This window comes from Aptenodytes patagonicus, chromosome 2, assembly GCF_965638725.1.
Source record: "Aptenodytes patagonicus chromosome 2, bAptPat1.pri.cur, whole genome shotgun sequence".
NCBI classification, from domain to species: Eukaryota; Metazoa; Chordata; class Aves; order Sphenisciformes; family Spheniscidae; genus Aptenodytes; species Aptenodytes patagonicus.
In genome coordinates, this window is record NC_134950.1 from 147,707,655 (window position 1) to 147,731,479 (window position 23,825).

Genomic DNA, 23,825 nt, shown 5'->3' on the forward strand with positions numbered 1-23,825 from the left:
TCCCAATGCTTTTGTAGCTCTCCTGCCCCCAAGCCTTTAAGGAGGTAACACACCCTGCTAAATGAGGCAAGGTACAGTGGCACTGAGGACCAGGGTCCAGCAGGGATTTGCCAGCCTTCCCCGTCTGGGGGACTCCCCAGCACAAGGCAGGGTTGTGCAGAGCCACATGAGTTGGCTTGGAAGGAGCTAACACAGGGCTAAGATGATCTGAGCACCTCTCACCAGACACGTTTCTCCCCCAGCACACGTGGTTCAGAGGATGACAGACGCTGGTGACAGTGATGGGGACCATGAGGACAGTGCCTGGGGAATGAGGAGTGTGACGGGTACCCAGCAACCACGGGCTCTCCTCACGGAGAGTCACAGTAGTGACTGTCCCCTACTCCTTGGGGCTTTCTCTCCTGCTCTGACTCTTCCAGCTTTAGAAAAACTAGTCCATTTCCAAACTCTGTTCTGAGAGCCACTGTAAAAACTTCGCCTTCTCCGAACAGGGAGAATATCACAACCACTGGTAACTGCTGGTGCCTGCAAAGCCGTTGGGCTGCACAGCAGTGCACCCCCTGCAGAGGCTCTGGGAGTTGTGTCTTCATCTTGGGACACATGTGAAATAAAAGCAATCTTACCTCAACTTCCAGAGATTTGTACCAAAAGACATCAGTTCAACGCAAATTAGAATTCAAACTGCAAAAATTTACCAAGACACTTGAAACCTCAGCAAATAAATTCAGCAATATATTGTATTTACAATATTCAGAACAAACTGTGTGAGGGACGGTTCTAGATCAAAGCCTGTGGGAACTCTGTTGGACATGAAAACACTTATTAAAAAATTATTTAAATATAATTTCCAAACTACTATGAACTAAAATCAGCTACTTTCACTCATATCATAGAATCATAGAATAGTTTGGGTTGGAAGGGACCTCTAAAGGTCATCTAGTCCAACCCCCCTGCTGTGGGCAGGGACATCTTCAACTAGATCAGGTTGCTCAGAGCCCCGTCCAACCTGACCTGGAATGGTTCCAGGGATGGGGCATCCACCACCTCTCTGGGCAACCTGTGCCAGTGCTTCACCACCCTCAGTGTAAAAAATGTCTTCCTTAGATCTAGTCTAAATCTGCCCGCCTTTAGTTTAAAGCCATTCCCCCTTGTCCTCTCGCAACAGGCCCTGCTAAAAAGTTTGCCCCCATCCTTTTTATAAGCCCCCTTTAAGTACTGATAGGCTGCAAGAAGATCTCCCCGAAGCCTTCTCTTCTCTAGGCTGAACAACCCCAACTCTCTCAGCCTTTCTTCATAGGAGAGGTATTCCATCCCCCTGATCATTTTTGTGACCCTCCTCTGGACCCGCTCCAACAGGTCCGTGTCTTTCTTATGCTGAGGGCTCCAGAGCTGGATGCAGTACTCCAGGTGGGGTCTCAGCAGAGCAGAGTAGAGGGGCAGAATCACCTCCCTCCACCTGCTGGCCACGCTGCTTTTGATGCAGCCCAGGATACGATTGGCCTTCTGGGCTGCGAGTGCACATTGCTGGCTCATGTCCAGCTTTTCATCCACCAGTACCCCCAAGTCCTTCTCGGCAGGGCTGCTCCCAATCCCTTCATCCCCCAGCCTGTGTTGATATCGGGGCTTGCCCCAACCCAGGTGCAGGACCTTGCACTTGGCCTTGTTAAACCTCATGAGGTTCACACAGGCCCACTTCTCGAGCTTGTCCAGGTCCCTCTGGATGGCATCCCATCCCTCTGGCCTGTTGACTGCACCACTCAGCTTGGCGTCATCTGCAAACCTGCTGAGGGTGCACTCCATCCCACTGTCTGTGTCACTGATGAAGATATTAAACAGTACCGGTCCCAATATGGACCCCTGCGGGACGCCACTCGTCACCAATCGTTGACCACTACCCTCTGGATGCGACCATCCAACCAATTCCTCATCCACTGGACAGTCCCCCCCCAAATCGATATCTCTCCAGTTTAGAGAGAAGGATGTTGTGGGGGACCATGTCAAAGGCCTTAGAGAGGTCCAGATAGACGACATCCATAGCCCTTCCCGTGTCCACTGATGTAGTCACTCCATCACAGAAGGCCACTAGGTTAGTCAGGCAGGACTTGCCCTTGGTGAAGCCATGCTGGCTGTCTCGAATCACCTCCCTGTCCTCCATGTGCCTTAGCATAGCTTCCAGGAGGATCTGTTCCATGATCTTGCCAGGCACAGACATGAGACTGACTGGCCTGTAGTTCCCTGGGTCTTCCTTTTTTCCCTTTTTAAAAATGGGGGTTATGTTTCCCGTTTTCCAGTCAGTGGGAACTTCACTGGACTGCCACAACTTCTCAAATACGATGGATAGTGGCTTAGCAACTTCATCCGCCAGTTCCTTCAGGACCCACGGATGGATCTCATTGGGTCCCATGGACTTGTGCACCTTCAGGTGCCTTAGATGGTCTCGAACCTGATGTTCTCCCACAGTGGGCGGCTCTTCATTCTCCCAGTCCCCGCCTTTGCCTTCTGCAGCTTGGGTGGTGAGGCTCGAGCGCTTGCTGGTGAAGACTGAGGCAAAAAAGTCATTGAGTACCTCCGCCTTCTCCATATCCCGGGTAACCAGGTCTCCCATTTCATTCCAGAGAGGGCCCACATTTTCCCTCGTCTTCCTTTTATCCCCGACATACCTATAGAAGCTTTTCTTGTTGCCCTTGATGTCCCCGGCCAGATTTCATTCTGTCAGAGCTTTAGCTTTCCTAACCTGATCCCTGGCTGCTCGGACAATTTCTCTGTGTTCCTCCCAGGCTACCTGTCCTTGCTTCCACCCTCTGTAGGCTTCCTTTTTGCGTTTGAGTTTCTCCAGGACCTCCTCGTTCATCCATGCAGGCCTCCGGGCGTTTTTGCCTGACTTCCTCTTTGTTGGGATGCATCGCTCCTGAGCTTGAAGGAGGTGATCTTTGAATATTAACCAGCTTTCTTGGGCCCCTCTTCCCTCCAGGGCTTTGTCCCATGGCACTCTACCAACCAGATCCCTGAAGAGGCCAAAGTCTGCTCTCCTGAAGTCCAGGGTAGTGAGCTTGCTGTGCGCCCTCCTCGGTGCCCCAAGGATCTTGAACTCCACCACTTCGTGGTCACTGCAGCCCAGGCTGCCCTTGAGCTTCACATTCCCCACCAGCCCCTCCTTGTTGGTGAGAACAAGGTCCAGCATAGCACCTCTCCTCGTTGGTTCCTCTGCCACTTGGAGAAGGAAGTTATCATCAACGTATTCCAGGAACCTCCCGGATTGCTTATGCCCTGCCGTGTTGTCCCTCCAACACATGTTGGGGTGGCTGAAGTCCCCCATGAGGACCAGGGCTTGTGAGCCCTATGTCACCAGAAAATTCAGAACTTAGAGAAAACCAGAAATATCAAAATTACAGGTGGGTTTTTTCCTAACATTATCATTTTCATTCTTCTTGGTTTCATCTAAATTAGAAATAGAATAGAAATAATACTCAATAATAAGGTAATGCTTACTTTGGTTGGTTTATTAAAAAGGCAGGCTCCACCTCCATTGTTTAAAAATTCATGATACTCTTCAATATCACATTTGGAGAACTTGCTTGGAAGATAATACCTGCACAGAAAAAAGGTAGCAGGATTACTTTCTATAGTGCTTTTTACAATGTATTTTCTTTTTTCAAAATGGGAGGAGAAATATAATGTTATACTTTAGAAAAAGTACAACATTACACTGTTCAGAATCAGAGTGACTCTCTGCTTGTAACTCTATCTAATTTGTAAGTCATTTTAGTAAATGACAAAGAACTTTCAGCAATGGAAAGTGAGAGGTCTAAAACATTTCACTAAGTTATTTCATGCCAAATACCACAAATCTTACCACACAGTGTGTAATTTTCACAAACATGACCTGTTCCACTAACGGGCCTGATCTCAGAAATACGTTTATTTCTTCCCGTACTTACCGCAGAAGACAAAAATTGCTCATAGTTCATTTCCCTCTTAGATGAAATTGCTCTCCTGGCCCACAGAATTTTTATGTAATAGAGTCATGCCATTTTAAAACATGCTTCTAACAAACATCAGCTAACATTTCGGCTTCCCTCCCTCATGTGCCCCACTGAATACATTTCAAAGAATCATAGAATCATAGAATCATTGAGGTTGGAAAAGACCTCTAAGATCATCGAGTCCAACCATTTCATTCGAGCACAGAGTGCCAACCTAAGGCACAGTGCACCACCTAAAAACAATTATGATGCAGAGAATCTTTGCATGGATCCTTTCCACTGGGAAAGAATTTTTCCCAAAGTAACTTAAGTGATCTTTATATTTAGGTCCTTAGTCGTGAAAGTACTTATGCTTCATGCAGATTTTGGAGTCTCAAGGGCTTTCCCGTATCAGCTCATCACTGGATAAAAAAATATTAGCAGAAGTGCTATACAAAATAATCCTGCATTGCCAGGAGTGATGGCTTGCAAACCATAATTGATCTTTTCCACCTCTAGTGTTTATGATTTAGGTCTAAAGACTACAGAGAATGTGGGATTCACCATCCTTCATCAATAAGCTATGTAAATACAAGCTTTTTTTGTGTACCTAATTATTTGAAAGGTTTGGATTTCAGATAAAGAATTTAAAGACCATTAGATAAGGAATCACATACCTAGTATGATTTTTAGGTAGACAAGGTGAAAAAGGCACACATTCACACTTCCAAAGAGCTTTCAATGAAATATGCTTCTTTGTTCAAAATTGTTCTGACCACAAAGCTATTGTGAAAATTTGCAGGTCAGTTTGAAATTAAAAAGCACTGTCTATATCTAAAACTAGACTATAGTTTAATTCATATACATGACAAAAAACAGGCCTGTAATATGAAGAATTAAGGTCTGAATACACACGTTAGCATCAAATTTCATCTAGCAGCAAAAATTTGCTGATTCACTAGTCTTCAGATAAAGTCTCTCCGGTGGCATTATATGTGGGCATAAGCGTATTCAACCTCCAATGGGAGCAGTTTTTCTAACATTATCACACAAACTGGAGGATAAAAAAATAATAGATACAGATGAAAGATTCCAACAGAAACACTGAAAATGAGACATACTTAAGCAATTTGACAATAGTATTTCAAGAATTAGCATGTGTCATTGTTTGTTCCCACACCTTAAAAGCAAACTCGCAGGAGAAAAGAAGCTGAGCACGCTTCTGCTTCTCTGCAATGACCTGGCTTGGCTGTTGAGCCCTCTGCTTTGTGAGTTAAACCAGCAGTCACTAAAAATCCTCACATATCCTCTCGTTAACTCACTTATTCACACATTTCTTTGAAAGTGTCTTTTCTACATATGTTGTACAGCTAATACCTTACTTTCTGAAAAATGATTCACAGAAAATATTCTGCTGAACCACAAAAGGCAAACATTTTCACACCTTTCCTTTATGTCATTGTACGAAGGACATGACTTTCCTCTAGTGAAATGCCTTACCCCGTGTCTCCCATTATGCATCCGGACCACGTGTCCTCACACTTACACTCACCTGACAACAACAAAAAAAAAAAATTTACATCTTGAGTCTTGTGAGTCCAAAATAATACATTTCTTATCACAAAAACCACACTGTAGTCAATTCCATTTCATATTTAAATACAAATTGAAAAAAATAATTTGCTGGTTTATTGCACACCTTAGTTTAAGTGTATCAATGCACGCTGACAAACCTTCTTTCAAAAACTATACATGACTCTATGCAATCCTGAGCTTTGAAAATACGTCCTGGTTTTCTTTCCTTCTCTTAAAGTGAAGTTAGGGGAAACTGCAGTGTCAGCCTCCATCACTTGCAAATCATGAGTCAGCTCTCCTGCCTTCTCCCGTGTCGTGATATTTGATTCCCAAATTTTCAGAGTAAAAAAATAAATCATTTTAACCCTTCTTCTAATTTTTTAGTTCTCTTCTACTACTTACTAATGTGACTGGGGAAATCTTCGCTTGAAAAAAACCCCAAACAATAATGCACACAAAAATGCATAAAATGGTCTGTAAACACAAGCCAGTACAGCAGGATCTAGCAGTTTCTTCCTCCGCTCTCCCTCCCTTCCCCACGCGACTCCCCGGCAGGCAGAGGGCAGCCCTCTCTTCTGCCCTGCCAGCCTGCCTGGGATTGCTTCGCTCTGTTCTCAGCCCTCCGCTTTCAAAGCTGTGTCTTGTGTCTATTTCTGTACATATGCTTTGCACATATACTTTCACCTTTCTCTTTCTGCAATTTGCCTTACTGTAATACATGAACATCAGTTTATTGCTTCCATTTTAAAACTACAATTAAAAAGGAAACGAGGCTCTGCCCAACAGTTGCATTCTCCTCCTTCCCCACCAAAACCGTGTCCTGCCCCTCTGCTCAGCCATAAGAAAGGGAATCACCACTATTATCATCTTCACTTTTACCCTGCCCCTATATCAGGTTAATAATATGCAGCTGCAAAATTAATACTGAACATGTTGGTAGTATAGAGCATCCATCCTACATTTCTGATTATTTTTGAAAATAAAATTACATAAACTGCAAAAACCTTTACATGCAGATGTATCTCTGCATTATATACTGTCTTTACAATGCCTGAAAACAAAATTCACCTAAGCAGAGTTCTATTACTCAATATAGTAATTTATTATTTTTATATGTAAGTCACATAAGTACGCATGATCCAGTAACTAAGCACTCCAATTCATCATCTAAATAGTTTCAAAATTGTATTATTATTTTAATCACCCATTGTCCTCCATGTCCTGGGACTTCGTGTAACATGGAAGCAGGGAGGGTGAGGTGCTTGTTGGGGAGGGCGAGGGACGGAGATCTGAATTAAGGCATTGCAGATAAATAGGGGTTGCTAAGAAGTTGAATACCAAGGTTACAGCAGAGAAATGGTAGCAGTAGCGTTGCAAATACGGGAGATTTGGGTAATCTACAAGGGAGTTCAATCAAGGCAAACAGGGAAAAAGCTATGTTGTCAAAGCCATCCTGTGTAACAGGACTGAGGTGGTTCCTCATCATCCCCAGGTCTAATGCATGTTTCTGCCTTTGCGCCATAAGATGGCAGCCATTCAGTCCATGGGTGTGACATCGATCTCCCTGAAATGAATGGAAGTGGCAGACACCTTTATGATTTATTTTTAATGAAATGGTGACACCAGTGCTGCCAGCAGTTATGGGCAGGGGGATATCACAGCATTTAAATAGAGGAAAATTAATGACATGTCAGTCTCTCTTCATGTTATTACACGAAAAATACAAATATTCCAACATTGTGAGCAACATGGGGAAAAAATACATATCAGAGGGACACTGATAAGATCCTCCACCTTTTAAGATTTTCTCTTGAGACAGACTGAAAAAGCAAACAAACTTACCACTCAGAAGTTTTCTTCTGTCTGAGAAAATGCCAATATTTTGGGCCAAGGTCTGTGCCAGAGTAACTGCCATTAAGTCTGGCTTTCCAAACTGAAAGAAACAAGCAAGGTAGGAAGAGTAATCAGTTACATACAGGTATCTCGGATACAAATGAAGCTTTTCTCATTTCAAGGCAATAAAAGGCAAAATCAGATTCACAGCGTTAAGAGTTCTTACTTCAGAGCAGCTAGATAATGGAGAAGTGAGGAAAACTGGCTGGCTTATGGACAAGTTAAGTAAGAGAAAGTCTCTTTCCTTCTTGCCATTCTGGCTGCAAGTGTGAATGACAGGATATTGCAGAATCTGCTGAAAAGTGTAGCCGAATCCATATCTGACTTTATTCACTCATCACTCTTCATTGAGACATCCCTTCTACAGAGCTGCACTAAAACTCTGCATCAGCAAAGCAGCAGCAAGATATTTTGAGGAACACGTCTGCGCTGATAAATTCTGTGCAGATAAATTTCCACCACTTTTTGCTCATACCAGTATCCCCACCTACCTCATTCACACCTCCGCCTTTAAGCAAGGAGCAGATTCCACCAGTATGGGCTACACCACTCCGACTGCTCTGAAATCGACTCCCCCTTTGACAAAAAGGAAAAGAAAAGAAAGTTTACCCTGCTCAGCCCATGAGTTTTGCACCTATCCATCCCAGTATTTACCCTTCTGATTTTCAAATGAGAAACTGGCATTTGCAAATGCTGGCTGCCACCACTATGCTGCAAACTATGCAAAAACAAAATGGGAAAAACGGATAACCACTCACAAACCTCACATGACAAATTACCTCCAGAAAAGTTATACCATCTTCCCTCCTCCTTCTCAGACTACCTAATATAAGAAAGCATAAGGGGACTATTTTGCCAAACCGCCTGAATCTCACCAGCCTTTTGTTCGCTGACATACTACTGCATCAAGTGACTTCCGCTAGCATGTGCTACAGACAGAGCACAGGAGAGGCCACCACGCTGCCAACGCATGGGTGACTAGGAAAAAGACACATGTCTAGCTGGGCAATGCTGATATAGCAAAACTCAAAGGGAGACGCATTAGTGGGTCCCTGATGCAGAGGTAGGTGAAAACTTCCTGGAACTGCAGTTGATCCCGTCCAAGGGACAGATACACTCTGAGCCTAAATCTAATCATCTCTTTGGTGCTGACCATGTCAGCCTGAATGACGACCAGTTACTGGAGACAAAATATACTCTGCTCTACTTCAGAGTACTGATCCATCCGAGCTGCGGTAATTTTTTTTTTTCAAAGGAAAACAGAAAAACATCAAGAAACAACACAATGGGCTAACTGTGCTGAAGGCAGAAGTTAATTTGTAACCCACGTACCATCATACCAGCCAGCCTCACCTCCCAACTTAGCCGTGTCTCACTCACAGACACAATTTCAGAAACTGTTATTTCTAAACAGTCTATGAATGCAATACCTCAAACATGAGTGGTGGTGTTACGGACAGCACTGCAATTAGCATTACAGTGGTATCCAGAGTCCCAGTCACAGGGCAAATAGGGCCCTCTTTGTCCTAGCCAATCCACAAGCATTCATAAGAACAAGACTTCCCCCAAAGATCTTACAATATCACCAGAGAAGATACACAAAGGATGTGAGAAAACCTGATTCCCATTTTACAGATGAAGAACTGAGACACAGAGAAACCAAAATCTGCAAGCACCACTTGCAGATCTTGCTAGCTCTTTTCATGGCAGAAGTCGATGACAGTAATTAAGCACATGCAAAAATTCTGGGAGGGTGGATACTGGGGCTGGGTATCCTGGCACCCTACCAGAGTCATGTGAAAGTGCGGTGTTTAGGTTAAGTTTATTCATATAGGCTCCTACAACAGTCAGCAGAGAGGGATAAGGACTCCAACAGAGCAATTCACCTGGCCTGTCTCGTGTGGATCAAAAATCTCAGCCATGAACCTCTCCTCTATTTTTGTAGATATATTTCATTATATCAATCTTATTTCCAAAACAATTAATAGATTTAGAGAAAATAACACTCCTTCCAGCTTATTCTTATAGCACGTCTCTCTGGAGAACAAACTGTTTTGAAGATCTGAAACACTTCAGTAATCCTGCAGCATGCAGGTCATTCAACAAAGTAAAGCAGGCCATAGTGCTTTTTAAGCAGGAAACCTCATTGGTTTCGAAACCAATGTTCTGCTTTTAAATAATATAACAGGGCTGTCGTCCATGCTCTATTGCCAAAGAAGCCAACCTCCGAGGTGGAACCATGCATCACCTTCCAGGCAGCTGCGCTTGCAGAGTAGGTAATTGCACAAAATAACCAAGGATGCATGCGCATGCAGCTCGGGCTTAGTACGTTAAAACTAAAATGAGAGTCAAACCTCTAGTTGCACTGGCAGGCAGTTTGTGCATTAACTTTTTCCCACCTCCCCATCAGAAATATTATTTTCTGAATTATTGTGGATTACACACACAACAGAAAGGAGACGCATCAGCCACTTGTGATAAGCAACCCCCAAGGAAAGGAAAAAACCCAGTAATAAAACATCACACGAGGTTACGTACGAAAAAAGGTGAACAGCGTCACTTTTCTCTCTGATAAAATCCCTCCTATATTTCATAAACTCACGTAGGGTCACCAAGGGGTTTTCAGATATGGTGAACTTGTTATCAGTAGCCCAGGTTTCCATGGCAACCAATACTATCCTGGTGTTAAGTTGTTCTTTATATATCTAGTACATTAACAGAATGAACAAATATATTATGTCAAATAGAATAAAAGTGAGTTTTACCCCTTTTTTGTAATAACTTGCATTTTTACATAAGTAAATATTTAGCTTGTTCTAACACACTTTAGGTTCTCCCAGGTGATTTTATCTTCCTTAAAACCAACAAACAAACATGAAAACAAAGTAAAATCTAAATTTTAGGCCTAATTCTTCAATCAGCTCTCTCAGCCTGCAAAAAGATCCCTCGCAGGTCCTACACAGGCAGAGGTGCATAGAAGGGAGATGGGATTTTTGAAAAATTACTACAGAACCATTCGAAATAGTTCAAAGATTTGGAATTAATGGGTCTTTCATAACGTTCAGCTCACCCCAGTGATACACGAGGGCTCTCTTATACCAAATAGCGATCTATAAAACTACCATTTTCACTGTTATGCACTCCTACAGGGGTATTTAACCTCATGCTAGCTGAATCACGAAAAAAGGGCCATCCTTTCAATGCTGGGGGTTAATACTCCACACCAAATACTTTCAAGAGTGGGAACCGCATTTTTCTTTTGCTAATAATACTTTTCTGGGATGAGCTGCAAGAGCCAGCAGCTCATCCAATTTAGTGTCACAGATATAATCCACATAATCCACCTGTATGTCCCTATTCTAACTCATTTACTCAAATGCACTTTTTCTGGAAAAATTTTAGTGCATTCTAATTTCAGATTGTCCTTTGAGTTTCAGGTTGTCAACATAGGGATCCTGTGTTAAAAACTGTCATATCTAAGGTGCTCTTTAAAACTCAGACTCAAGGGACTGATCCAGCAGGATACTTAAATGTTTGAAGCCACAAAAAACCTGTAATGCTTTATGTTAGACAAAGGCTTTATAGACAGTTGATTGTGGTTCTAGATGAAAATTTGTGATCTTCACATATGTTATTATTAGGTATACCATGAATTGACAACTCCTGCATCTATCGGCAGGAGAACCGTGTAACTCATCTCACACATAAAAGAACATTTAGTTGAGTGATACTTACTAAATCTGCCATGTTTACAACCGATTTAGCATAGCTGTTTGTATGGCCGACTGACAAGCGGTGCTTTTTACACTGCGAAACAAACACAGACAAGTTACGTATACAGACTTCAGAAAAATAAGCTCCATTTCCAAAAAAGCATGAAGCAAAAAGCAACTACATCAACAGTAAAACCCCTGTGCAAGGTTTGGTCTCCTGTTCTGAATGTAATGTTAATAAGCAATAGTAGAAAATTGCTCAGAAAGGCACATTACTGATATACTTTACAACAGCTGTTGTGAGGATCTACTAATTCCTGTTTGGAAGTACTCTAAGATCTTTACTGAAAAATGCTATAGGAACAGGAACATATTGTTACTCTCTCCATTATCTTTATTATTGGCAATTTTAAAGTTAATTCCAAATGCCGATACAGAAATTAGCAACGCAACTTCCATAGTTGAGACTCCTTTAGAGGTGTTACCCCGAGTGCCTGCATCTGTGTTTTAATCTATCAGACTTCCTATTTTTTTTTCAGTTCTCTCTCTTAAGCTGTCTTCTGGATTTCTTCACGTACAATTTCACACTCCATAACGCCACAGTAACTGGTTCAAATCACTTTAGCAATCAGACTGCAATGGCACCTTTACTGAAACCTGTAATACAGTGCTATAAAGATGACACTGAAGATAGCTGTCCAGGTACTCCTATTTGCAGAAAAACACACTTATAAATGAGCACCATGGGTATGAAAGTCACAAGTATCTTAGAAGAATTTAGGACAAAAGGGCCAAGATTTTCAGAAAAGTTTAACCATCTTGTGCCCCATGACGCTTGATTTTGGAGTGAAAGTTGTCCATATTTTCTTGAAGTCAGGATCTTTTCGTGGGCAAGAAGTGCCCAGCAGCTAGGGGGTGGGAAAGGCATGCTTTCAAGCAGGAATGGAGGAAAAACCACCAAAAATGAGGAAGTTAGTTACACTTAGTAAAAAAACCAGAAGGACAGGACAGTGAAGCTAAAAATGGTAGAAAGGATGAAATGAAAAAGCTACAAAATAAATGGAAAATGAGGCACAGGAACGAAGGGAAATAAGTATACTACTCAAGTCTCTATTTGCAACTAAAACCTCAAACTTTAGGCCTCCAGCTTCTCTAAGCATCCTATGGAAATGTTTTCAGTATACTAATTTATAAGCCTATTTCAATGTTTGGGTTTTAAAAGCTTTATTCCCTGAATGGACGCAATGGTTGGATGAGCAGTCGAGGGGGCAGACAGGAGGGCACCGCACCCCTCGCAGCGGTGAGCGGCCCAAGGGGGCTGGAGGGACACAGCTGGCTCCGCAGACCAGAGGAAGAAGCACGAGGTTCATTGCTCCCTCTGGGAGCGCCTGGTGAGGGTGAATGGTGAAAACGGCTCCAACTCTGTGGGGTGTCAGCTCCACGCTGGAGTGCATCTGGAGTGCCGCATCTACTGCACGCATACAGAGTAATCCAAATACACACGCATGCTAGCCCAGGCCGTGGGGACAGGGAGGAGCCCAGAGCATACGACACTCCCTTCTCCTGGGAGGAAATTATTCGGCTTCTTTGACCACAGACGTTCACTGGCATTTGCTTCAAAGAATAAACTCCTAAGTAGACTGACTCTCACACTAGCTATAATTAACCAAAATTAGGAAACATTGTCCTTGGGGGGAATTGGCCCAGATAAGGTCCCAAGGGGAAAGTTGTGGCTTCAGGTCTTCAGGATCAAACACAATGACACCAATTTAGGGAATTCTGCATCCAGCATTGTCCATTTTAATCCAAGAATTTATTGCTATGCTCACCAAACTCAGCTGATGGAGGAGTACGCTGATTTACACGTTCCTTTACACTCTGATGTCTATTTTTGCCAATTTGGGTAATACTTGAAAGAAGCTGCATATTACAAAAAGGGTACATAAAATGTATAGACACATTTTGATTTTAAAGCCATAAAGGACCATAAAATCAACTAACGTCACCAGTCGGAGGGGCACTACCAGCCTCTGAACTTTATCCAGTTACTTCAAGATCGAATCCTATTGTTTGTGTTTGACACCACCACATCTTCCAGAAATACACTGTCTGGATTGGAAGACTGCAAGTGATGGAGAATTCACCATTTCCTTTGATATTCCTTTCATTAATTCATAATCATCTTCACTGACATAAATCTGTGCCTTTTCCCACTTGAATGAGCCTGTTTTTTCTTCAATACACTAATCTTTATTATGTCTCTTTCCACTACCTTAAAGACCCTATTTATGTTCTGCCAGAGAAAGTATACAGGCTTAACAAAGTAATTTTCTCTATATTGATTTTGACATATCAGAAAAATCTCCCCATTGTCAACAGCTGCTGCACAATTGCAGTAACTGCATTATTGATCGCTGAGTGGCTATAACTAAGATAAGTGCTCAAGAAAGCCAGAAAGAAAATCATCAGCTTAAGTCACACTGACATTAGTTACTTTATGACACAAAGTTTTAATTTATGACCCTTCTTTCTGATACTCAGGCCTGGTTGCATTCTTGGTGAAATTACCTTGCCAAAATCCAGAAGCAACTTCATCAATGGTTAACGAGACCATAATCTCTTCTTTTAAGGGCATACTGAATTTATTCTGGCCATATATTGTTCTTTATTGTTACCCTTTATGGACCAGTTAAGACAATTTGATGTTAATAATTGTAAGATGTTGAAGTGTGTCAGTCTTACCATTAGATGATCATTTACAATCATTAACTCAATGTATTTTGTTTCCTCTTCAACTTTACGTGGAATCTGACGAACCTATGGAGAGAGTACAACTGTAAGAGAGTCTAACAGAGTACAGAGAGAGTGTAACTGGTAACTAGAAATGGCTTCAGAAACCAAACTTCTCATGCATATGTTTTTTCTATTGTCTTAATTCTGGTCTCAGATATTGATGAAACATCTGGTGCTTAGTTGCATCATTCTAAAAAATTCTTTCACCTCCACCAGGACATTTATATGACCTTAAACAATGAAATCAAGTCTTTCAACCCATCTAATCCCAAGTTTAGTTTTTTTGAAAGAAAGAGAATCCTCAGTGGGGCCTGTATCTCTAAAAATGGCTCGTGTCAGCTATAAACTTTTTTTTCCACAGAGAAAGGGATCTCTCCTGCATTCTTTATGAAAGATCTCTGCAACAATTCTATTATTTATTCGCACACTGCTCAATTCACACAGTGAACGCAGTACTCACTTCTGTGTTAGGCTTACTTTGCATTTAGAAACATTTACGACTGTGCTTCTTCATGGTGTCCTTGTTTTCCTGGGTTTTCCAGGAGAGTTATTACATCATTATGATTTAAAAATGCAGAGTAATGGCTAGTTTATAGAAAGGTAGCAAACCACCTGATATAAAGTAAGACCCTCAAGAACGACTTCTGGAATTTCTCCAATGCCTTTCTCACTTCTCTTTTGCCTCTGAGAGGCTTGCATTAGGTAGAGGTGTTAAAGTCATCTTCCTCTCCCACTGCTCTCGGTATTTCATTTTTGCCTGCACTGTTCAGCCCCCCTGACCTGGCTCTGTTTTGACCTGTACCATTATTTGAGCTCCATTCCTAAAATGCAAAGAATCGCTGCTATCTTTCCAGGGTACAGACAAACAGATCTGCACTTAGTGGCTCCCCCACTTTAATAAACAGGGAATGAACTCTCAGTTTAGAAAATTTATATTAAATCAAAGTTAAGTGAGATAAAGTAGCTACTTGTCACCATTGCAACATAAAAAATATTTGTAAATGTTTCATTAATTGGGAGTTTCTGATAAAACTCTATACTCAAAATGAGAGAAAATATTTTAGCTACTTTTTCATTTGCAATTTAGCAGTGTTTAACAATTTTATAACTCTTCAGGTAGGCAATGTCCAAGAGAATCCAACAATGTTTTGTCAACATTAGATACCTCTTTTTGTAATAGCTGTATTGATATAGAGACCTCATGCCAAACCAGCAGCAGCAGCAGGACTCCATCTAGACAAATTAATTCAGCAGACACAAAACAAACTTGATGGCATATTACTTGTGAACAAGCATATTGGCACATACCTGCCTTTTACTTCTTTTGTGTCTTGGCTTTACAACAAACTTCTGCATTGTAGTATTCATTTGCCAGAACTCTAAGCAGAAAACACAGGCAAATACATTGAACGTTTACAAGAATATAGCCCAACAACTAGTGACCCTGACGCCACATGAGAGTAGCATGACATTCCTCCACACATCAGATGAGGTAGCAACTTTTTTCAAGTTTCCAGCTAGAAAGGAAGCAACATTACAGATGCTTCCCAGTAACAGGGTTCTTATTAAAAACTGTACTAGTGATAATCTGGGTCTGCTGAAACAGATGATCTGTGGGTGTCACGCTTCAGAAAGCACAGATGTTCTATGCCAAAACTTCACCAACACTGGGCATGTAATATTAGCACAGTGCCTCCATGGAGTGAATCACATTTTCAGGAATTCAGCAGACGTTCACAGAGCTCTCACAATAGCTACCTAAATTAATAAGAAGAGCACGGAAGGCAGAATTAATGCTTTAAGATTATTATATTCACAAAGTAAAATATGTTAGGGTTGGGAGAAACCTTATGAGATTTTGGCAATGCTCACTATCAATACAATATTCCTCCCTGCTATTCCCACTGTGTCTTTAATTTCTTAAACCTCTAATCATAAGCACCAAGTAGTTTATTCTTTTGCCAAATCCCTTTCACCAAATCTATTACTAGCCACTCACGGAAAGGGACACATTATAAACTAAGCAGAAGACAATACTTGCTCTCACCCTTTTAAATGTCCAAGAAGTATTTTTCCATCTTTAATTTTAGATTCATAGTCCCTGCCTCACTTTTCTCTATGCAATAGAAATCTCTTCCCTTATCTTGTATAAACATGTTTACTATTCACATAACCCCAAGAAGATCTTTTTTTGAGACATGTAAATTAAATGTTTGCAGTTGCTTATTTTGTAATATGTCTTTTCCCTTTGTCCCCTCCTTTTTACTTTCTCCAGCTTTGGACATCCTTTCAGTCTCCAGGGATCAAAAACTGCTTTCAGTATTCCAGAGTGATTTTATCAATCCTGCAGAGAAGTAGACAGTACTATAGGAGCTGTGTAAATTAAGGGACATTCAGTTCATGTACCTTTGTACACAACTTTTGGTTGTGTTACAAAATCCTAAACAGTTCAGTTTCGTTGGTGAGGCAGGAAAGTTTCTCACAGCTCCACCTCCCACCTGCTGTACATTAACTGTGCAATTTCTGCATGAGGTTCAAACAATAGGACTAAAAACAATGCTGATAGGAATTTGACAGTGCTGCCATATGAGCAAAACCTTAAAACACAAAGTCGAATTGCCCATCTGACAAAACAGGTGTAAATGCTAATCTTAACCAGGAGTGGCTAGTTACTGATAAGACAAACCAGGAAAGCAAAGCATGACTAACTGGTATGGTCTTGGCTAAATCTTGGGGATTAAACTGTCATTTTGGTACGTGAAGTTTGCAGATACCTTTTTATGGAGGGGCCTGGACAATCATAGGCCCTTTGCTTAAAAATGTTTTTATGGTTACACCAGTGCACTTGAGGATTTTCTTTACAAAAAGGAGCTAAAATAAATTAAATCACATCGAAGGGTCCCTTTTTATTGCTTAAAGACCTGCAGTCTCTGAAGCTCACAATGATGAGAAACTACATCTTGAAAATTTTTTTACAAATTTGTTTTTAATTATGCTTTACATATGTTGATTAATTTAGTCTGTGTTCTAGTGCCAGTCCACTGGCTCTCAACCTGTCATTTTAGGTTTTATATCATGGTTAATGAAACTGGTAAAAATACAACTTTTCAATTAATAAAATACTAATTTACAATATGTATATAGGGTCTCAGATAACTTTACCAGCAAATGCGATTGTTTTACCTACCATCAGAAGTCAGTCATCTCTAGAGAGGAATGATGCAGCCATTAACATTAACACATTAACACACATTAACACTGCGCTATAATTCACAAGCTGGACGAATTCACGCAGGGTGCATTTCCAGCCAGGGACCCTCAGGCAAAAGAACATGACCAGCAAAATCACAGGACATGTAGATAGCTGAGAAAGCCTAGCGGAAATTTTGATGGGAACATCAAAAATTTTGATGGGAACCTTGAAAAAGTGTAACGAGGATTCATAGAATCATAGAATCATTTAGGTTGGAAAAGACCATTAAGATCATCAAGTCCAACTGTAAACCTAACACTGCCAAGTCCCACTAAACCATGTCTCTAAGTGCCACATCTACACGTCTTTCAAGTGACCTCAAAAGAAAAGGACATCTGTTATGCACTATTTGAAAATCAACGCCTGCAATAACATGGTGTTGTCTAAGACCATGCCAGGGCACTATATGTCTCAATACAGATTGTGAGAAAAAATACAGTCTACTAAATTATGAAGTCAAATGCTCTAAGCATGCCAAGTCATCCATCCACGCTTTCCTTGTTTAAAGTCCTCATTACCTCCTCAGACCATTGCAAAGTACAGTACAATTAATTCTTTTCTGCAATAGCTTTTTTTTTTTTTAATACCCAAGGAGCAAAAGAATGTAAAAAGTACATTGCTATTGAGCTGTGGAATAATAGTGTGTGTGCTTTTACTATCACTGATATTGAGCAATCCCTATTACTTGATTTTTTTCCTTTCTAACATCAATATTGAAGCTGATGATACATCCAGTCCATTCCTAATGCAGTTCTGAGTGGAAATCTTAGTTTACGCACAGACTCTTTTAAGAAAATCTTGACAACAAGGAAAATCTCCTTAGGCTGGGCAAATTGATAAATTATGAGAGCAATAAGGAATATAAGAAATACTGATGACATAACCTAGCACAGTGCTTGCTACTAATAATAATGATTCTGCTGCAGTACTTAAAAAAAATCAATCACAACAATACTATTAGCAATTAATTGCAAATATTGTTTAAAGAAAATAAACAAACAAAAAAAGTCAAGACAAGAGTCAGCACTCTCCAGACTGGCAGGGAAAAGGCAGCGCCAAGCAGAGACACTAGTGGGGCAGCATGTGCGAGGAGCGAAGGAGAAGGTGGGGCAGGGGGTGCAGCAGGTTGGGGGATGAACGATAGAACTCCTGTGGGCACAGGATAAGGGTGGGGAAGCAGAAGGTGGTGTGGACTGCTCTCATCCTCTGGAGCTGTGGCTACGCGTGGAGGATGACGTAAAGACAGAGATAAATTGAATAATCACGAAGAAAAATGGTAGGATTCCTAATGAGGATATAATCCATTACATCTACCAAAACTTTCACTACAAACCTCAAACACCTTTCCAAACAGTTTTACAAAAACAAGTATGGGCATGTGGGAGAGCAGACTGTGAGTTAAAGTTTATTTCTCCATATATGGGATCCTAAACATAAAGCGATAGAAGATTAGCACCTTATACCTCTTATCCAAATTACAAATATTTGTATAATTAAGACCACTAGCACTCCACAATTAAATCTCCTTTTCAACCTTTTTTACAGTCTTGTGATTCTAATTCAATCTAATGGCAACATCTTCTATTATGTCACATGCCGGGCTTTGTACAGCAAAGCCAGCAACTATTTACTTGTTATCTACAGTAAAATCAAAACTGTACAAGCATATCTGGATTTTTGTGAAAAAAAAGAAAAAGAAAAAAAACAAACCTGAAGCCCTATTTTGACAGTTTTTTTGAAAATCAAGAAGCTTTGGTGGAGGTGAAACTGGTGGATTATACTTGCAATGAATTCCTTTTCATAATTTTAAAAGCAAAAAATAACTTTATACCAAAATCTTGAAAACATAGAATTTCACTATTAGGAAATCTTATGAGACAGCTGATAGATATCTACTAAGTACCAGCTCTAGCAGTCTCCTACTTCAACAACCTGAGACAGAAGATTTATTTTAAACTCAGCAGTGGTTGCATTATTTCCAACCTTTCAAATGACATATCCTCAAGAAAGTGTGATAAAAGATGCACTTTATTACTTGGCCTTATGTTCAATAAATTGTTCTCATTACACTACCATCTCCACAAGTACAGGGAGTAACCATGGTACGCGTCTAAGGTGCATGTACATAGGAAGCTTCGTGATACAGATGTCGACGTCTTGCACTGCATGAGCCTTTTGTGCTGCCCCTCCATCCCAAAACCTCCTCTACCTTGCTGGGGCAATCAGCAGCAGCGGACATGAGGCACCAAGCTGGGATACTGTTTTGTTTAGACTCAGAAAGATTCCTTCTTCAGAACTGAAATTAAGATGACCCAATTCTAGCAATTTCCCTTCTTTTTTCTCATTAGCTCTCTGAATGATTCTATTTTGCGTAACAACTAGCAAACCTGCACACACTGTGCTCCAGGGAAGGACCCATCAATGTGCAGTACCCAGCACCGAAAGATCCCAGATCCAACTGTTAACATAGGACAAATAGTTTGTAACAAGTTGACTGGCCATCTGTAACTCTCTTGAATAAATTAGTCCTGAGGTGGTTTCTATCAAAATGACAGTGTCTATGAAGGACAGTTTTATTTATCTAGGATATATTTTGTAGAGTAGGAAAATGCATCTGTAAAACTGGCAAATCCTTGACAGAATGGGGATATGCCATAAATACTGCAATTTTAGCTTCAATTAAGAAGCCAACTTCTCAGATGAAAACTCATTTTTTTAAAAACCTCTTCTCCCTCCACACACAATATAAACCGTTTGTGGGGATTCATCACTACAAGCACTTGAAATCACTTCTGCCTCCAAATTCATCTGTACTGAAATGCATGACCCACACTACAGCCAGTACTGTGAAAGATGCTGAACGGACTGGAGATGAGAGAGTCACTGAACAGCAATGGCATTTGGCAAGTTCTTGTCTCCAAGGCTTATGCTCACACCACGGTACTCACCCTGTATCTGAAAATAGGAAAAATCCGTGAAGAGTTATCAACCACTGGCAATGTGGGGTTTATTTTCATCATCTTTAGGCTACCTCAGTTCTTTCCTTTCTACAACTACTAGCATATAATGCAGACCATAGACTGCATGACTAGTTAAGAGAAATATACATCACAATGTGAAGGTCTAGGAGAGGTTTGATTCGTTGGATTCAGGGTTCTTTCAGCGCTTCAGGTTCTTTTCCAGTGCTTTCAGTGTTTCAGATTCTTTTTTTTTTTTCAGTGCTTTTTTATTTAATTGGGAAAAAGAAGAGCTATACAAATAAACAATATCCTATCAGAAGATTATCTATCAAATACAATTAACAAATTTGGCCTTAGACTAAAACAAGTCAGTAAGTCATGAATATTAAAAAGTCATACCAGATGGCAGGTCATCCGAAGGAAACTCAAACAACTTGGATTTGTAAACAGAGTGGAAATGGAAGTCATCCTGAAATAGTAAATAATTGCATGTATTAAACCTGGATAAACTAATCCATCTTATGAGCATTAAATAGACAGTTCCAAAGGTCCTTGTTATCCAACACCTACACTAGTGAACATGCAAGTTGCAAAGCACCGTTACTCTACACTCTTCTCCTTTTCCCAACTGTGATGTGATCGCTAATGCCGCAGTTAATGATCTTTTATTTGAAATATCTGAGTACATCCAACAGAGTGGCTGAGCACTCTTAGAGCTAGGCTTAAGAGAGCTGCCCAGGAAACAACAATGAGAGTCATAGGAGCTGTTGAACTGGAGTCGAGGCTGAACGAGGAGGAGAGGGATGTAATAAATCCAGAGCAGGAAGTTCCAGAGAAGGGGACAGGGCACTCGCAGACTTCTCCTGCTGGCTCCAAGAGACCCTGAACACCCTCTGGAACTGCACTGCTCTACACCCAAGTGTTACAGAGTACACACATATACACATACCACTGCCTAATTTTTGGAGGTCTACTTTTGTCTGTGATGATGAGGACTCACATATGAGGTAAATGAATTGGCAATGAGGGGATGACCCTTTGGTCCCAGAGCCTTACGCCTACCCTGTACCCATGAATGTCTGTATTCAACAAACAACACAGCAGGACTACTATAAGTTCTACTTACATCTGAAGTGTAGTTTTCATCTGGCTCAATAAGGTAAGTATGATTTCCATCATAGAACATCCCACTGTCAAAAGCAGGAAATGTAAATACTGATTTAATAAACAAGTACTAGTGCAACATGGAAGTAAGTTTAAGAAGTTCATATATTTTAAAAATGTAAATATTTAGAAAAGGAAGCAGTTAAAAATGGTTTCAGGAACTGAACCTAATTCTGAGTCAATCTTTTGTTTCTTCGCTTCAGAAAGAAAGATATTCTCTCCCATGGTGATATAGACTCTTCTTTCTTCCCCAAAGCTTCTCTACAACACATATAAACACCACAAAAATTGGCTAATTTAGCCAAGTGAAAATCCAGTTCAGAGCCCCCACTCCCATGCAAGAGAGATCTACCTGCAACAGATAAATAAGGGACCTGTCTTTAGGAACACGCGTATTTGGAACATGTGCACAGCTTTCCCCCAAATAAAAATATTGTTGAATTGAATTGATCCTTAGGTTTTAATGGTTTTGGTTAACTCTTTCCTCAGTAATTTCATATAGTACCAAGTACAAAGGGCAGTATGGGCTCTTTTGGGCAGAGGGCTCTTTTGGGAATTTCAGCAATAATAATTATGGCAGATGGTCTTTTCTTTTTAAATTGAGTTAGTTTAAGTTTATATTTCTATGAAGCTAATGGCTATATGCATTATCACATCAATATGGACATTATATGATGTTCATGATAAGGAGATAGGAAACCCCATCAGACAGGCTTCCAATGGGTTGTGGTGAAGAGAGATACAAAGGAGCAAGCCTTCTGCCATACCCATGGTTCTGGCCAAGTACTCGTGGTCTCTTTCTTAATGGCATAAAACCCACAGAAATTTGAAGGTCATTCACGATAAGCACACTGCTATGTATCTCAGAAAATCTGTCACCTTCCTTGCCTACACACAATCACCAATTTTCCATATTAAATTCCAACACACAGTTCAACTCTAAATGAAGAACAAACTGAACTGTTAAGGCTCTCTAAATGGATGAAGACAGTCTGTGACAATAACACCAGATTCTTTTGCATTACCACTCGAATGTACAGCAAAGATGAGGTCCATTCCTGCAGGGATGTTTTCTATTAAGAGTTACCTCACATCTACTTAGGTAAAGAGTGTACTGAGGTTCAGTCTTTAACATAATGCAGGATGCACAAGCGTGGTCAAATTGCACCTTAAAAGAAAGTGTTGATACAGACATTACTCTGTAAGAGCATAAAGCCAAAGGGCATTTCTTGTATCACTACCACCCTGATCTTCAATCAAATCAGCGGTTTTTTTGTAATAATTTTGCCTTTATTGCAGTGGCATACACGCATGGTTGGGATTAGGCTGTATCAGCATGTCCCTTTCAAAGTGCCACTACCAAGGGCTTTAAACTTGGCCATAAATATGAGCTGTAAGTTCAAACTTGGCACATAGTACACAACAGCAGCATGAAAGCAAGATTATTTATTTATTTAGATTACTCTTTAGCAAACTTTTAGGCATCAAAAAAACCCCACCAGAATTATAAACAACAAAACCAGACACTTTTCTTTTTTCTTATGCAGCTTTTTTTTTTTAATCAGCAAAACTGATTTTGGTTCTGCACAGGACCAGATGCAGTCAGTAAAATACTGTCATTCTTTTCCTGACTACTAAGAAATATAAGCATATATCAAGCCTGTAAACCACTACAGCTATTGATGAGCATACTTCTCTTAATATCATTCACTTATGGGGTTAACCATGTACCATTCACAGAAGCAGCTTGGGTTACTGATTGTATAACATACATCAAGTGTGATCATGACTATATCTACAGTATAAAGCTGTTTCACCTTCCAAATTACCGGTGCCTATTCTTTAAAAATAAATACTGTCTACACAGCTTAAGATAAATATTCTAGCACCTGCTGAAGCTTCTTTGCCTGGGAATAAGACAAGATTCGGGGACATCCTGCAGCTCTTAATCAGGCAAAACTTCCTTCCCTCTAATTGAAATTTTACCTAAGCACAGTCTGCCAAGATGAAGCGCTATCAGCAAACAGCTTCTCATGCGACTGTTGCACCCAGCAGCACTGACCTCTGATCAAGTCACTCAACAGTGACAAGAACAATAGTCACAGCTGACCTACAGATCTGACTTGCCCACTCAAAGCGTTCATGGCTCTTTTCCAACTAACTTCGATAGTCCAGTGCTCTGTGAACAAATCACACGCTCACGGATGTGTTAGAGAGAAAGCAATAGCAACACACGGGCCATTTCAAAAACCTGAATTTTGATTATGTATATTCTTCAAACAAACAAATTTGTAGTCGTGAAAGTCCGATTTGCAGTAATAACAGCAGTTTTTATATTCACCACCAGTGGGCAGCAAAATCATAGACCAACCTGGTGTCCGTGCAACTCGCAACACAGGACTGCAAGTCGTGCCTGACTATAGCTTATTTATATCCCAGCAACCAGTGTGTTTTGCATTCAAAGTTTTTTGTGTTAACTCATAGCAAACTGTGGTTACTGCATATCCCACAG

General features: G+C 40.7%; 1 protein-coding gene across 9 annotated transcripts in view; it reads right to left on the bottom strand.

The window, feature by feature from the left end:
• The window catches only part of ADAM22 (ADAM metallopeptidase domain 22), a 71,685-nt gene that overhangs the window by 43,449 nt on the left and 4,411 nt on the right, over window positions 1-23,825 (bottom strand). For all 9 annotated transcript variants that reach the window (XM_076331571.1, XM_076331577.1, XM_076331573.1 and 6 more), the window contains exons 3-12: window positions 21,276-21,339; window positions 20,549-20,618; window positions 15,245-15,315; window positions 13,886-13,960; window positions 11,166-11,237; window positions 9,969-10,135; window positions 7,922-8,006; window positions 7,380-7,470; window positions 5,463-5,514; window positions 3,490-3,589 (exon numbers count right to left, since the gene is read on the bottom strand). In XM_076331571.1, the coding sequence (XP_076187686.1) occupies window positions 3,490-3,589; window positions 5,463-5,514; window positions 7,380-7,470; window positions 7,922-8,006; window positions 9,969-10,135; window positions 11,166-11,237; window positions 13,886-13,960; window positions 15,245-15,315; window positions 20,549-20,618; window positions 21,276-21,335 (843 nt within the window). In that variant the 5' untranslated portion in view covers window positions 21,336-21,339. The remainder of the gene's footprint in view (window positions 1-3,489; window positions 3,590-5,462; window positions 5,515-7,379; window positions 7,471-7,921; window positions 8,007-9,968; window positions 10,136-11,165; window positions 11,238-13,885; window positions 13,961-15,244; window positions 15,316-20,548; window positions 20,619-21,275; window positions 21,340-23,825) is intronic.